Genomic DNA, 16985 nt, shown 5'->3' with positions numbered 1-16985 from the left:
AACAGGAGTGGGTGTCTGAATCTTTTAGGCTCTGTTGAAACTCTCTCTTTCATCTTTTAAGAAGCAATTTCAAAAGATTTTTCTTTCTCTGAAGCATTGCCAGCCTTGACCTGTTGTCAGTCATCCTTCTGCTGATGTGCTGTAGGTGACTGAGCCCTTCTGCCTGTGTGGTACAGTATGGTATCACCATGGCTGGATGCTGCAAACCTTGAGGGTTTGGTTCTGATTCAGCCTGAAAGGGCTTTGTGTCCGTTCTAGCACCGCAGCGGTTGAGGAGCAGCCGTGTGGTGGGAGCCTGTGTCAACCTGGGTGTTTCATGAGTGACCTTTTGAGTACAACTCCAGCAGGGTCTGAGTTTGCTGTGTGCAGGGTGGTTTTGCAGTGCTGAGCTGTGCTGGTCACCGAGGTGGTGGAAGATGGTAGAATTTTACTGTAGTGTCTTGGTTGTTTCTGGGAAACCCATCACTGAACTTTCTGAACATGCTGCGTATCCCTCCATTTAAATATAATGGAAACCACTTTGGCAATATGCCTATACGCTATAACTTTAGGAGTTGTGCAGGGAACTTGTGTCCTTCACTTTGCTGTAATCCTGCAATTAGGAATTTTTCCTCACTCTGTCTGCCCAAACCTGTGATCTCTGCCTTTATTTGCACATACACAGTTTGGGAAACAGGTTTATTTTACTTTTTAAATGTCTCTACCTTTCCAAAGTGTTTTGAGACCTTCTGCTGGATAAAAACACACACTACCACCACCACCCTGCAAGTGTGAAGTACGCTGACATATGTTCAGTTCTGTGAAATTCAGTTCTTCTGTACTGAAAATCAGGTTTAACATGCCAACAGATACCACGACGAGGTCATATCCGTCTGAATCAAAAGGAGGCACAGCTCTGAGTGGTGAAACCTGCATTTCAAACAGTTCTCACTTTCTGCAAGAGAGCAACGGTTCAGAATTAAGTAAACATCAGAATGTCACAGCACTGGTTAGTTAATAAATCTGTTCAGAGAGCTCACAGAGTGGTGATTTGGGTATTGATATTTTTGAAAAGATACTTGAAAAACTTTGGAGGCGCCATTGCCACATCACTGTGGCAGAACTGCTATGAAAATGTGTCAGTGTATTTTAGATGCTTGTCCAGTTGGTTTTTGTCCTTTTTCAGGTGGGGATGGTGAGACAAGAGAAACACTTTGTTTCCCCTTCCAGGCAACACTTGATTGTTCTGAGCTAGAGGGACAACAAAATTGGGAGAGTGTTTTAAGTGGTAAATCTGCATGCTTGTTTATAAAATGTGAACACTTGAGTATTTCAGCTGGAGGATATAAGAACCCTGTGCCAAAGTCACCAAGAGCTCATCCAGTGTACCTCACAGATTATCTCTGAGCAGCCCATGTGCACTGTTGATGTTCTGTACAGAATACGCTACAGCTGCTTGATGTACTCATCATACTGATGTCTTGGAAAAACGCTGCAAGCTCATCACAATATTGCTGTTTTTCTGTCAGCTCATGCCTGCGGTCCTGGCTGGAACAAGACACATCTTGCCCCACCTGCAGAATGTCTCTTAATATCACCGACAGCCACCACGTGCGGGAGGATCACCAAAGGGAAAATCTGGATGAGAACCTGGTCCCCGTGGCAGTAGCAGAAGGCAGGCCACGCCTCAACCAGCACAATCACTTCTTCCACTTTGACGGTGAGCTCAGCAGATTTGACGTCCACTACTGTTGCCCGAGTGAACAAAGGGAATTCTGTCTGTGTTTCATTTGAAATTTAAACTGTGCCTCTGCTCGTGTTTGTCAAACACATGTGTTTTTTACAGTTCTTTTGAAAGAGCTCAGGTAAGTGTCTCTGAGGTTGTCCAGAGCTACAGAGATTTCTTGAGAGACTTTGTACAAGTGCTCCCTTTTCCTTGATTTATTGTGGTTAGCAGCTTTAATGCTGGAATTTATTCATTGTGTGCCATGTTGACTAACAGAATGGGAAATTCATGTGTCTTAGTTTGTTACCGGGTGGTTGGTTAATCAGTGACAGTCAAAGAGAAAAAAGCCCACAACTGTAAGGTACTGTCCATAAGCTGATCTTTCTTCTATCTGTAGCTAATGTGAGGTTGTCAGAAGTCCATTGCCACTTAATTTGCAAGAAAATTGCAATGCTTGCTTAGGTGCAGAAGTCTGCAGAAGCTTGCTTTTAGAAGGAATCATGTAACCCGAACAGTTTTACATGTATTTTTTTCAATGGGGTGTTGTTACTACTCACAAAGCAGTTGGGATTTCAGACCATGATGAGTTCTGTGTGTGCAGACAAACTTGTTCTGTAAGAGACAATTTCTGTTGCTTATCTTTCGATTCTTTTTTCATAGTTTTGGTATTAGTGTGTACTTGTCTTCCACAGTTTCCCAGGTTTTCGATGGTAGTCTTGTTGCTTCTCAGTAGGTTTTACCAGTGCAAATACTCAGCTTAGGGCTCTGTCCTTGTGGAGCTCCCATGATGTAGCTGAGTTGCTGCAAACTTAGACAGAGACTTTGTCTGTGCAGCTTTTGTGATCTTTTTAGGTTGTCAGAGTAGAATAATGAACAGAGAAGGGTCAGACGTTTCTAGGTACACTGAGACTGGCTGATAGATTCATGTATGGCTCCCACTTCTGGGGTGCTTTATGTCTCCACAGGATGTTTGTATTTAAAATACCACTCTGGTTTTCAACAGCTGTCCTCCCCAGTGCTCTCCTGTGGCGTGGAGATCCACAAAATTACTGGGGAGATAGAAGTGACATAGATCAACCCCTGTGTTTATTTAAAAAGAAGCACAGGAGGAGAGCCAGCCATGTGCCCTACTCTGTTGAACACACAATTGCAGCAGCAGTCACTTTGTTCAGTTACTCCGTGTCCCTTTGTGGTAATATTTTCTGGGTGATGCTAGCCTTGTATAGGTGACCCATTTTGGGACCAGATTCAGCCTGTTTAGAAGGTGGCCTGTTTTCGGTAAAATTGCTGGAGGTATTAATGTATTCTAGAACTGAATTTGGCTCTGGATTATTTTAATTTTCCCTTTAATGGGGACACTGAAACAAGAAAACAAGGATGTGGTGTTTCTCGATCCTCTTCTGGCCCTCAGACTGTTAAACCACTATGACGGTGTGTTTGAAGAGACTGTCAGCAGTTACTGGTTCGCTCCAGCCGTCTCCATGTTTGGGAGGTGTCAGGGATGGGTTGCACTGCAGAACTCCCTGTATATGCCTTGTGGAAATATGAAGAGTTATGTTAAGTACATGTAGAAGTACTTTGCCTGCTGAGAACTTCGTATTCTTGCTTGACTTTCTTGGTGATTTCTTATTCTTAGGCTCTCGGATTGCCAGCTGGCTGCCCAGTTTTTCGGTGGAAGTGATGCATACTACAAACATCCTCGGGATCACACAAGCCAGCAACTCCCAGCTGAATGCTATGGTAAGACTGATTTAATAGTCTGCGTCTCAGACTTCCTCTTTGTGATGTGGGGAGAAAGATACATGCGGATGGAGAACATAACGGGGAAGTCAGAACAGCGTTTACATGTTACAAGAAAGCTATTTTTTTGAGTGAGAGAAACTTTATTTTAGTGAAGTTAGGGCTGTACATTACTTCAAGTGTGTAAACATAAAATAACAGGTCTGGAGGTAGGTAAATGAGAGAGAAAAATTAACATGTACTTTCGGTGTAGATAGGCAGACTTTTTCTCAACTTGCTTAGAGCAACTTCTTAAGTGTTTTTTTTAGTGCTTTTCTTTACTCATAACTTGTGATCACAAAGGATGTGAGTCTATAACCAGAGAATTTAGCTGTTGGTCTAGTGGTAACTGATAAAATGCATTCTATAGCTTTTGATTTTTTTAGTATTTATTTTTAATAGCACTGGGCTCCAGTGTAGCTGTTTCTGTTTGAGAGTCTTGTCAGTGTGAGATGGGGCTCTCTGTAGCACAGTCGACTCTTGCTGATTCATCATGATGATAGGAGTATTGAGGATGGAATCCCAGGTTTGTTGACTTCATACATAAACACTACTGTAGTACAAAAAAGAGAAACACGCTTAGTACATTTAGTTTGGGAAGTGATGTTTCTTGTGAGTTCTCAAAGTTGCTGTGTGCTAGAGCACGTTAATAAATATTCAGTGAGGTATCTTATGAAAGTGATGACATTTTCAGAATGCGAGATCTCTCCCATAACCTTCACAACTGTTTAAGCCTCGACAGGATAAGGCCAAGATTTTTAGTGGGGTTGAGGGAGGATGGGTAGGGAGCATTGAGGTGTGTAGGCAAATGGTAGACTAGTTAAATATGCAGAAACTCTCTAAGGCCAGTTTCGTTCTTCTTTTACTTGGCACAGTGACACAACCAGGCTTTTGTTAAGGATGAGTAATGATTTCTTAGCAGTGTGTATGATTAAAAGTACAGTAGCAACTTATATGAAAATTCCTGCTTTAATGGAAAGTCCCAGGTTAGCAAACTATAAAAGTGTTACACATTTTTGATAGAAAATAAATGAAATTCTCCTTTGTGTAGCTGAATAAAAACCTAGGGAAGTATTTTGAGGGAAAGGCCAGAGGCTGAAATTCTAAATTGGTTGTTTTGGTCACAAGATAGTACAATGGAGAGGTAGGTTTGCTGTAGCTGCTTGTGTTGAGCTCACTGTCAGCTGGTGCATAGCTTTTGCTTTGCTCTCAAAACTCCTTCCACCTGTCTTTTCTTACTGTGGTTGTTTTCATTACCCCTCCCATAGCTTTCAGCATTAGTTAAAATATAGATTTTAGTCTTTAATGAAGTCTAGCTGTTGGTCTCTAAAAGTAAATTTTTTGTCTGCCCTGTTACTTTTATTAATAAATCTTTTTAATATGGATATTATTTAAGTAACTTGAAATTCAATAGTAACAGTTCCCTAACAACTTGGTTTAACTTACATGAGCTTTCAGACCCTATTAAACTGGTTTGTAGGCAGGGTGGCTGAAGAGAGTAGGTTAAAAAAACTTATTGTACTTGTCCTTACCAGCACTATTTCAGAACCCATCTGGGATAAAGAAAAAGATATATTTTTTTTTCCAGTGTTGATCTAGTTTCAGTCACTCATGTGAATTTTGTGTAGATCCTTATTAAAAAGGCTGTCATGAAAAGAGGGTCGGGAAGCTGGTGAAGCCTTTTTTGCATCTACAAGCACTTTTCAGGAAACTAAATTTTCAGGACCATGTGGTGTCTTCACAGGAGTTGCAATTTTGCTGTTGGCTTCAATGGAGTCAAAATATCATCCTGTAAGCCGATGCCCGCATGGGTTTTCTTTCTGTTGTTTTTCTTTCTGCGTGTGGGTTATCATATCATAAACAGCAGCTTTGAACTGTTCATTTTTTAAATCTCTTTCTGTTGCGATACTTCCCAGCTAACTTTTGTGTTTGTGTACTGCTGATACTGACTGTATCGACCTTGTTTTCTCCAGGCCCATCAGATTCAGGAGATGTTCCCTCAGGTTCCTTATCACGTAGTTCTGCAGGATCTGCAGCTCACCCGGTCCGTAGAGATCACCACCGACAACATCCTGGAAGGACGCGTCCAGGTACCTTTCCCCACACAGGTAAGTCTAAAATAACTAACTTTCTTAATTACTGCAGAGCTTAACCTGTTAATAATGAGTGAGGGGAACAAGGTAAATTCAAGCACTGGTGAATCCAGCTTAGCTTAATGCAATAGTATTCTTCAGATAGGAAGATGATGTAGTCAGAAGCACCAAACCGCTTTTGGCAATCTAGTCTTTCTGTGTTGCAACATCTGACTCAATTGGAAGGTCTCACAGTGGTGTGTGATTGAGGTATACACATTTGTTCCTTGCTGTGACCCTTAAAAGGTGACCTTTTAATTTATTAGGATGGGTCTCGGGTGTGCTTTAGCATTATCCGTGCTAATATGGGGTATTTTCTTTATGAAGGAAAGTCAGGGTCTGTCACCTGTGCCCTACAGCTTGTCCCTGATTGATGTGGTTGGACTGCAGGATTCATGAAGTGCTTGCCTATATAGTTTCAAACACATTACGTAGTGCCAAATTCTAGTTAAAAAAAACCTCAGGATTTGTTTTTAATTTGTTTAAATCTCTGTAGATGTAGTATATTCAGTCATGTACCGAAAATATATTGAAAATGTTTTAGCTAGACTAGAGAAAAGTATTTGCTCAGTTAAAGCAGCTCTTCTCAGTCCCTTTTGTGCAGAGCCTTTAGAACATTTCCAGTTGATTTCTCTGCTGACAGATAATTGAATTGTACCACTTAGGAAGGTTTTCTGCAAAGAAAGTAGTCGGCAAAATGATGCCTTGTCCTTAATTAATGACAGCAGATTTCAGTAGAGCAGTCTGGGGAGCATGTTCCTGTTAATAAGAATATTGAATTCTCATTCAGTGCACATCAGATAGTACTGTTATCTGGAGTCTGCGTGCGGGGAAGCAGAGACAATTCTCTTTCGACACAGTGCACTCTGTTTATTGCTAACTTATCTGTTTCTAAATTGAACATAACGCATGACATTGCAGAAGGTAGAGTCTGAATGCGTTCAAACAGCTCGTTTTTGGTTTGCTGTTTTACACACTGTATTAATATTAACCCACAATGTTTGCATTTCAGCGTGCAGATAGCATTAGACCTGCATTGAACAGTTCTGTGGATCGGCACAGCGCTGAGCAGGAGGACACTGAAACTGTCGCTCAGGTAATTTGGCATCAAAACGGGCAAAAAACAAAATTAGAAGCTGCACGGACAGATTGGTGCTGTATGAGTTCAGGTTGTAAAGAATTACCTGTGTGCTTTTCTTTTTGCTCCTCGAAGGAAAGCGCTCTCAAGTGACACAAAGAACAGAAAAATATCACGTCTCTGTTCACATCTGGTCAGGCCTGTACCCATCTGTGGAATATGAAGAGCAGGATGCTTTGCTCTTCCCCTTCCTCTTCCCCTTCCCATCCTGTACGTCTCCAGATACTTCCCCTAAAATGAGTTAATATTTCTCTTCTGGGTATAAGAATTATTTGGTGTTCTGGAGTAAGCACTTGGAGACATCGGGAACATTGGGGTGAATGGAGTGGGATACCAAACAAGACCAAGAGATAACAACCTTTTTACATGTAAACCGCAATAATGGGTTTTGCTGTTCTTCACTAAGGGCTTTATTAAGCAGCATGTGCTAAGTAAAATGTGGCAGGAAGAAAAAAAAATAGCCTGCAAGCAGAATAAGGTTTCATTCCACTTTCCTTTTCCCTGACTGTAGTAGCAAAGTTGTGAGGGTTTCTGTTTTATAATCCTCCCTTTCTGCTGGCTTAGAGAATGAATTTGCGAGGTGTGTGACTTTCTGCCTCTGCAACCTTTAATAACCTGAACAGTCAACCTGTTACTCACCTGCAGTTGAGCTGTGGCAGTTCCCTCGTCAACAGGTTGCAAGACAGGAGAAGATGTAATATGGTTTGACCCTGCAGTCGAGGCTGAAGAAGAGGTGGTGGGGCTCGGTACCAGTGTTTGATAAGAGCTTGGGGTAGCAGGCGTGGAACTGCAGGAGTGAAAATCTTGATCTAGCTCTAGCAACTCTTTAGTGACTTTTTGGCTTAACTTGAAGGTTTTGGTTTTCCTTGTTCTTTATGAGTAAAACCTCTCTTTCTGCAAGTGATATCTAACTCGTTCTGCTTAGTTTGCTACTGGCTTCACATCTCACTTTGAATGTTTGCGTTGTTGATCACCTGCCTGCCTGGCACTGCCTATGTCTCTGTCCTTCCTTCTACAGAACCTAAAAAACCTGGGAGTGGTGTTCATGCGTCACGTCCTCGAAAACGTGTTCTCTAATGATGTGTTTTAGTTGGAGCAAACGGCAGTTTGGGCAGAGACTGTATTTTTGTTTTGTGAAATAGCACAGGGATAGCCTGGAGATACATAAGGAGTTGTGCATTTCCCGCGGCGGAGCAGGGCTGCCGGGGGCTGTACTTGTGGAACAAGCTGGTGTCCTCCGTGCAGGTTTTCCCATCTGGATACTTACTGTGCCAAATGGGGTTCATAGGCAAAAGCTGAAGTGGGAGACTGAGACTGTCATGCACCCAGAAAAACTTGCTGCTGGGTAGTATGGTGAAAGCTCTGGTTGCTGCTGTCCTCCTCCTGCCTCATAAATGCTTTGTGCGTTTACTGTTAACTTCATCTGGCTTCAGACAATCAGATCATGCTTGTCACGCAGCCACAGAGCTCTGCCCAGCAGTCCAGCTCGCTCACCTCCCTGCTATCGATAGTATTTCCGTTGTGGAGAGAAGGAGCCCAGGGGTGTCCTTCCTCTGGGAAACTCCTGTCGCTTTTCTGTCTCTTTGATTTTGATTTCAGTTTTTAACTGAGCACCTGGTGTATTGTAGATGTTCTTTTTCTTCTTGCCAGAAGAATATGTTGCTGTAGTCAGTTGAACTCTCATCTGTGTGGAAAGGTCTAGCAGTAAACAAGCTACTTCAGCAGGTTGCGCTTGATTTTAGGAAGCTTTTTAAATGCAAGTGGGAAGGAACATAAGAAGCCGTCATCATCTCCTCTGGGTAAGACTTGTATTTACAGACAGTGGGTAGATGTGACTTCACGCCTTATGACACAGTCCCCAAGAAAGACTGTGGCGGCTCTAGTTGCTTTGTGCTGCAGCCTTGGAGTAAGTTTTACAAGCTCTTCGTCTCTTTTCTTCTTTTTTTTTTTTTTTTAATCAGCATACTTACTGAGAATCTTTATAGATCTCCAACAGCAAGTGTCAGGCCCATTGGAGTTCTGTTTGTTAGAAATAGTACTTAGGGGAGTACACATGCTCAAATAAAAGCACCCTTCTTCATGAGTAGCATAGGTTTTCTTCTGTGCCATATGTCAAATGGCTTAATTCTATCTAGAATTCAAAGATGTTAAAATAGGAATGATTGTTGTGTGTTTCCCTCCCCGCCCCCAAATATAGCTTATGGCTTTGGGGTGTCAGTGCTGACATATAAGGGTAGTTGAGAGACATCTCTGAGCACTGTCATGGTATAAATCGTGTTAAAGGTTTGTGAGATAATGCTCTGAACGTTGACAGCTTCTGACAGCCCTGGCCTGGACACTTCACAAGACGCTGTGCACAGACTTTTCTCCAGTTGTGCGTGGAAATGCAAATGTTTCCAGCAGCGTGTCCCTTGGTCACACGCTCGCTCTCCATCCCCATCATATTTACCCTCCCTCCCCTTTTCTCGCTCTGCTGTTATTCCCTGTAACAACAGATCCTGGAGCAGCTACAGCTACTTTCTTTAAGCTTGTATTTTCCTGTACTAAAATGTATTTAAAGATTATGCTTTAAAATTTTGTGTGTTTGTTTATCTGTTTCTATAATCCTGGGTGGAGATTGGGCAGGACTGCTCAGACCTCACTAGTAAGCTGTTGTTACAAAGCCGAAATTTGCCTGCTGCAGTTCTGGCTCCCTCCTTGAGAATCCAGTTTATTGTCATTGCTTAAGTACTCTGTGACTCTAGAGACACTTCTGAGGAATCCCATGGCTTTCATGAAAGTAACTCTTTTTCTTCTTGGAGCCTGAAGGAGGAGTAGTTTGTGTAGTGTACAGGTTTCTGCATCTGAGATCTGCTCTCATACTGAGACTTGTCATAACCCTCACTGCAATTAGTTATGATATTTTTGTCTCTAAAACCTCCTCAGTAACCGCTCTTGTGCTCAGATAAAGGAATGGGCTCTGGGTATTGATTTTTGCATCTTTGTGAGCTAGCTTGGATCTTCTGATACAGATGGCCCAGGGAGGAAAAATGTTCTTGCGTGAACATCAGTTCTGATGAGCACCCTCCTCGCTGCTTTGCCCAGCAGAGCTGCCCTTTTCTGCACCCACCTGTGTGGTGATGGGACGCAGCCGTTGGGTTGCTCCATACCTGGTCTGCCGAGGTTGCCGTGGGTCTGCGTAAAATCTGTGAGATTGTTCTGTGGAGCTCTGGCTTCCTCCTCTGAGCTGTGGCACTGCTTTGAGGCCATCCAACAATACTCCACCATGTTATCCCAGTGCGTTAGTGTGCGTGACACAGGGAGCCCTTGCCCAGCACACTGGAATTGATGGGTTTTGCTGAAATAGGCTGAAGCCGTACTAGTGTTTGAGGTTGCGGTGTTTGCCCTGTTCAGGTTGGGGCCCTGGCCTTCCTGCTTGGTTCACCATGTTGATGGAAAGTGACATCCGTCTTGGTTTTTGCGCTCCGAAGGCGTTGCGTTGGCGAGATGGTGTTACTGGGACGTCTCTAGGGCTTTGGGATGACTCAACTTGTTTTGCACATCAGCTGCTGAAACATTGTGCACTGTGATACGGCTGAGTTGGGCTGGTGGGACTTGGGCAGCAGTTCCCCCGCGGTCGCCGCATCACCATCTGTCGAGGCTCTTGCACGAGGGCACCAAAGGCCCAAGACTAGACGGTAGGATCTGCTTTGGCCAATACCTCTTTGATGCATCCTACTTGAGTAATCCTCTGGGATACCGAATAATGGCTCAATCCTTAAGCCTTTCATTGAGGTGATTTGTTTTTTGATGCTACCACGCTTAGTAACATCTTGCCTTTCCATCGCAGAGCTGATCTGATCGTATATGACAGGATGGGATCAGGATCTGCTGCTTCACCTGTTCACCAGCGTCATCATTCATCAGCTCAGTTCTCGCGCTGCGGTGTTGGCGGCTGTCAGGGGTGACGAGCAGTGCGCGGGGCTGCCAGCTCCTTTTATTGACACGCTGCGCTTGGGACGGTTGCCAGCCTTGCGCCAGCAGCCCGAATACACGATGATTTCGGTGAACCGAAGCCTCATAAATTCCCTTCTCAAGCACGCATCCTCTTTGCAAATACATTTGCTATTCTTTCTGTAGTACACGGATTTCTGCTCTTTCAACTCTTTACTGTTGCATTGCTTGTCAAGTCAGCTGCAGAATCTGACTATTAGAAGTGCCCCATTTTCGTAGAGCATTAATTATGAGTAATTAATGTTTGTCGTTGAGATTACTTTCAAGCACGGCATAAAAGATACAGCATTATAGAATACAGGCTCTTTGAACATGTTTTGAAATAGCTTTGTTATGTATTTTGGCTGAGGTTTTCAAAGGAGCCCAAGGGAAGCGGGTACAGCAGGTGAGAGTCTCGTTTCTTGCAGTGCCTCAGAAAATGACAGTTCTTTGTAGCTCATTGATTTGGTGCAAAGAAGCCCTGTTAGCAAATTTTGCAGAGACTTGTGACTTTTTTTTCCTTTTTCTTTTCTCTTAGACTGAGCGAGTGCCACTCGAACTGAACTCAAGACTGGAAGAAATGGCAGAATTCAGTGAAATGGAAGCAGAGCCCAGTGAAGCAGAAGATTTTGAGGCCAGGGGAAGTCGCTTTTCCAAGTCAGCGGATGAAAGGCAGCGTATGTTGGTTCAGCGCAAGGAGGACTTGTTGCAACAAGCTCGAAAGTACGTTCTTTCCTAACGTTCCAGGATGAGCACTTGGTTATAGTGTCCCAGAATGGGTTGCAAATGGATTGTGACCCCTGAGAGCCTGAGCTGATGCAAATAGTAAGAGGAACAAACACATCTGCCCCAGCAGGCTCAGGGTGCTGGTTAAGTCAACTGATAAACCCAACTCCGAAATAGCTCCATGTGTCCCAACATGTACACAGCTTCCTAAGTGGTTGATGCAAAGCTCTTTGAAATCAGAGGGTGATTTTCCAGCTTCGATGGGCTTTATTCTGAGCCTGTAATAAGTGAGAACATGTCACTTGTGCCGAGCTCTCTGGTAATCTGTAGCTTGTCTCCCAGCACACGTGTCAGCCCGCGCTGTCTGTGCTCTGGCAGCTGAACCGGCTGTCGGGCACCGCTCCTCACAGGTACAGAGCAGTGCCTGGAGCACGGAGCAGTGTGCAGTTGGCCGGTGACCCCTTCTGAGCGCACAGGAGAGCGGCTCCTGACCAGCAGGTCACCGCTGCTGGCAAGAGAGTGACCAGCTGGACGGCGGCTTTTAGCCCAGCTGGTAAATAGGTGCTATAGGGAGAGTTTAACTTTCCTTTTACATGCGTTCCGGTCATATTGAGGAGCTTTACTAGCATCCAGTTGCTGATGAAAAAGAAAATGAAAAGCACTTCAGTGGTGTAGAGAAAGCTTTTGTAGCATTTGTAAGAAATGTCGTCCCTGCCTGTGTATCACAGGGATACTAATGGACAGGGTCTGCACAAGTATGGAGTTATGCATCCTTTGGTGTTATCAGGCTGCCTACACTGTTGGGTTTTTGTTTTGTTTGGGGTTTTTTGGTTTTGGTGGGGTTTTTTTGTTTGTTTTTTCCCCCACACTGAAATGCCATCATAAAAATACATGGGACTATGACACCTTTAAAGAGTTTGTCTATACATAGGATTGCTCCGAGCATCTGTGAGAGACTGAAATATCAAATAATTGTCTCCAGGACCTTACAGCATCGTTTTCCTTGATGTTTGAAAAATGGCATTTAGGGCGACAAAGTATTTTTGACTTTCTAGTTTACTGGTTCCCTTCCAGCGTTGAAGAGCTGCAGAATCACAAACTGCTACATTTTGTCACTAAGTGTAAAAATTCATTGGGATGTTAACTCTGGCAGCTGCTTCCTTGTATTTTTGCCTCATCTTTCACTTTGCAGCCCTGGTGCCCCTTCTGGCCAAGGCTTACTCATCATCAGGGTGGGACTTCTCGTGGTGGATGCTGCAGTGTCTTACAAGTGGTGGAATAACGGGAGCAGAGAGATTCAGTAACTCACCTGCAGCCTCAAGGAGTTGCTCTGAGTTACGGGTAGAGCCCCAGCCCTTAGAACTGGCTCCTTCTCATGGACACAGGAATCTTGCACAAAAACTAGGAGCTTCTGCCAGTTCTGCACAGCCTGTCTTAGGTAATATGGGCTGTTTTTGGAGTACGTAGCTTGTGTCAAGGTATGTTCCTGCTTTCGGTGAGCCTTGCGATCTTCCCTGACTCCATGGATGTACCAGTGATGTCTTTTCCAGAGCCAACACGAGGCAGGCTCTGCTCACCCATCTTTTGCTCGTTCCTCTTGCAGGCGCTATTTAAACAAAACCCCTGATGAGGAGCTGGCCACAGAGAAGCCCTCTGCTGCGCCCGAGGGAGCGTCCGCCGATGCCGTCACCCTGCGCCGCAGGACGCTCGCTGCCGCCGCCGAACGGAGACTCCAGATGCAGCAGAACTCCTAGCGCTCGTGGCCCCTCCCTCCTCCTCGTGAGCAATGTTGATAAATAAATTAAATACAACCCCCCCTGCGCTTTCTATACCAGCAGGAAAGTGTCTCTTCAGAGTCCAGCCAGCTGTGCTGCCGAGTGAGCTGGCTGCCTCTCTGCTGTATAAAGCATGTGGTCTAATAATGTTTGGACAGCTGACAAATTAACCTTTTTTGTAATATTTTCTATGTGACGTTGATCCCCTCCACAAGCAAAAGGCAAATTCTCAACTGCGGGTGTGATTTCTGCAGGTAGCGCGTGGTACCAGGCCGACTGCGCAGCAGAGGCTGGGGAAAGTGTGTTCCGAATTAGCAGCTGTGGGTGCAGGTCGCGGAGGGTGCTGGCACGGTCAGCTCGAGATCAAGGAGAGTTATTCCAAGAAGGCTTAGAAATTTGCAGCAAACCCTGCGGTAGATGAGCAGGTGCCCGCTCTGCAGTCCCTGTTCGTGTCGAGAATAACGGGTGTTACGCAGGGCGGTGTGAAGGGCCGGGGTGGCATCGCTGGAAGGTCCGTTCGCAGGCTGGATGGATGGAAGTTGTCTGGCTACGTAACGCAGAAAAAAACCCCAACCTAATTAATGCATTTTGTAGCAAAGCGCTGATTCACATGATTCCAGCATGAAATAGTTTGTTTACAGTTGCCGGGCCCCTCTGCACTGTCAGACTCTGGCTCCGTTCCCTCACCAGGGGCTGCGTTATTTTCCTTTGCCTTTTGTGACCAGAAACAAGCATGAGATAGAGGGGAATCCAGCGAAGAAAAGGGGGCGTGAGGTGAGTTCCAGTCCCGCAATGCAGTGTTACCATAAACCAAGGGAGTATAAGAGGAAAAACCCGCCTGTTCTGGACTCCGGAGCAACACGGATGGGACTTCATGGAGAAAGCTCCAATATCTTGCTTTTTATTTCATTTTTTTAACCCCGCAATTTCACCGCGAGTTTATTCAGAACGCCTGGGGAGCCGGGGCGGCCGGACCTCGGCTGCAGCCCAGCCTCTGGTGTTTTTAAAGAACTTTTGACACGAGATCCACGTGGAGCTGCCGAAGCGAGCTTGCGTAGTTCAGTTTTACACGGCAATTACTTAATTTTTAAACTTCGGAAGAGTGAGTTCTAGTGTTGCTGTCCTTTAGAAGGAACCCAGTGTTATCTAGAATTGTTGGTAACTTTTTTTACTGTTGGTTTTTAGGACATTTGAGGGTGAATTTAATGAGAGGAGTTGTATCTCGATGTTTAGGTGAAAATAATTTATTTCAATAAAACTCTTTGGGAAGCCTTACCTTGCAATGCTATTAGTAAACTTCAAAGAACTTTTTTTTGAGATCTTTGGTTTTGCTCAGAGCTGCTTTGTTTTTATTGTTTAAAAAAAAATAAACTCTTGGTCAGTGTTGGAAATTGTTTGGAAATTTCTGTAGTGTGGCTTCTTATGTTCCTGGTGTGTGTTTGGTGTGTAAATGTAGCACCTGGGCCCCCTCCATTCCACTTTCTATCGTGGTGAAAGGGGGCACAGCCACCCAACACCGGGTTTGGGAACATTTTCCCAAGCCTGGGGCTGCAGAGCAGGAGCTACTCCTGGAATTATCACACTGTGAGCATGGAAATGGAGGAGAAATAGTGTCTTGAGTGACTGTAACAATAAAACGGGGTTTTGAACTGTCTGGCAGTGTGCAGAAGGGGTGAGAGCTGCTGTACGTGTGAACAGGAGGGAGCTGGGGCTTTGTTCAAGCAGCAGAGTCGATGTTACCTCTGGGAGCACAGATGGGAGAGCAGAAAACAACACAGAAATCATGCCCTGGGCTTTGAGTTCCTCTGTCCTGCTGCATTTCTGGGAGACTTTGTACATGATGATGCAGAATGACCCCCTCGCCCTTCATCTCATCAGAGGGGATCCTGCAGCCAGGACAGGCCTTCGCCTAGCTTTGGGCTTGGCCTAGCTTTGGGCTTGGCCTAAAGGTCTCCACCACCTTGGTGTGTCCTCTCCCAGCCGGCTCACCTGCCCAGGGAGGGACGGCTGCCCCTGGAGAGGTTTCCTTCTCTCTCTTCAGGTGCAGAAGCTGAAGAGCCCCCAGTTCCCTGGGGGTTCCCTGGGCAGCAGTACCTCACAAACCACCCCCAGCCTCTGCTGAGCTGTGCGGCATCTCAGCCATCCCCACAAAACAAAAAAATGAGTCCCTGATTTCTCATGTTCTTGCTGGCCTGGGAAGGTACCATTAAAGCAACTATTGGCCACCAGCCCCTCTCTGCCTACTGGGGGACACTCTGGGGGGTCCAGCCCTTCACCCAGCAGCAGATCAGCTGGGAAGGAGAAGGTGCCGTGAGCCCATTGAGCAGGGAGGTGATTCTGCCCCTCTGCTCTGCTGAGACCCCCCCTGCAGTGCTGGTCCAGCTCTGGGGTCTCAGCACAGGACACACATGGAGCTGCTGGAGAGGGGCCAGAGAAGCCACAGAAATGATCTGAGGCTGGAACAGCTCTGCTGGGAGGACAGGCTGAGAGAGTTTGGGTGATCAGCTGGAGAAGAAAAGGCTCCAGGGAGACCTTCTTGTGGCCTTTCAGTGCTTAAGAGGGGCCTGTAAGAAAGATGGGGACAGATTTTTTAGCAGGACCTGTTGTGATAGGACAAGGGGTGATGGTTTTAAAATAAAGGAGGGGAGATTCAGGCCAGACATGAGGAAGAAATTCTTTACACTGAGGGTGGTGAAACACTGGCCCAGGTTGCCCAGAGAGGTGGTGGATGCCCCATCCCTGGAGACATCCCAGGCCAGGCTGGACGGGGCTCTGAGCAACCTGATCTGGTGAAGATGTCCCTGCTCATGGCAGGGGGGGCACTGGGTGAGCTTTGAAGGTCCCTTAACCCAAACCATTCTGTGACTCTATGAGAATCCAGCACCCTGCGCTTGCTCCGGCTGCCGCAGGGAGAGTGAAGGGGCTGATGCGGGAGCTCCTGGAGCTGAACCGAGGTGGGGGGGATGGCTCACAGACTCCCGGGCTATTCTGTCCAGACTTCTCCTCTTGGTTTTCTCACCTTCTCTCCCGCTGTTCCCTGGGGAGTGGGTCCTGGCCGGGATCTTTCCCCACGCACTGTGGGGACACGACCTGCTGCAGGGGTGGGGCGGGTTTGGGCAGAGGCCCACGTGGAGCGGTGGGTGACCCGGGACAAGGAGGATGCAAAAAAAATCGACCCAAACTGCAAAAAAACCCCAAAACCCTAAACTGTGAGAAAAAACCCAAATTGTGGGGGAAAACCAAACCAAACAAAAAAAACCCAACTAAAGCCAAACAAAACAACAAAACCCAACCAAAACCAAAACCAAAACCGACCAACCAAGACAAAATAACAATGACAACCAACCAAACAAAACCAACCCAAATTGCTTCTGCAGCGGTGAGAAGATCCCAACCTCTTGGAGAACCTTCCTCCATAGCTCAGGGGCAAAAAACTTGCACGTCGTGGGGCTGCTGATGTTGCCCCAAAGACAAAGGACTTACCCTGAAGACTCTCTTTGCATTCCTGAAATAAATACAACTGTTTTCTTGCTTGGGGAGTTTTTGGGAGGGATTTTTGCTCCAGCAATGTTGGGAAGCAACCTGAGCTGTCTCAAAGGCCTCCAGGCACCCACTGCCCAAGGTCTGCGCCCAGTTCTTAGCCCACCCCCCCGCCCGTGCTACCAGCAGCAAACCCCCCAAAAATGTGATTTTGTGGCTATTTTTCTGTTATTCCCCCCATAAGAAGCAGGCGGAGGCGCGGGGGGGAGAGCCCAGGG

At 45.8% G+C, this 16985-nt stretch overlaps 1 protein-coding gene across 1 annotated transcript in view; it reads left to right on the top strand.

Annotated features, from left to right (window-relative positions):
* Positions 1-14629, top strand: part of AMFR (autocrine motility factor receptor) — a 29624-nt gene extending 14995 nt beyond the window's left edge. Inside the window, exons 9-14 of the mRNA XM_065848310.2 lie at positions 1509-1699; positions 3342-3445; positions 5458-5592; positions 6629-6712; positions 11265-11449; positions 13056-14629. Of these exons, the coding sequence (XP_065704382.1) occupies positions 1509-1699; positions 3342-3445; positions 5458-5592; positions 6629-6712; positions 11265-11449; positions 13056-13206 (850 nt within the window). The 3' untranslated portion in view covers positions 13207-14629. The remainder of the gene's footprint in view (positions 1-1508; positions 1700-3341; positions 3446-5457; positions 5593-6628; positions 6713-11264; positions 11450-13055) is intronic.
* The last annotated feature ends 2356 nt before the right edge of the window (positions 14630-16985 follow it).

The sequence above is a fragment of the Patagioenas fasciata genome, chromosome 13 (assembly GCF_037038585.1).
Source record: "Patagioenas fasciata isolate bPatFas1 chromosome 13, bPatFas1.hap1, whole genome shotgun sequence".
Classification (NCBI taxonomy): domain Eukaryota; kingdom Metazoa; phylum Chordata; class Aves; order Columbiformes; family Columbidae; genus Patagioenas; species Patagioenas fasciata.
The sequence above is the reverse complement of the archived record's forward strand: the minus strand, read 5'-3'. Positions and strand labels throughout refer to the sequence as shown.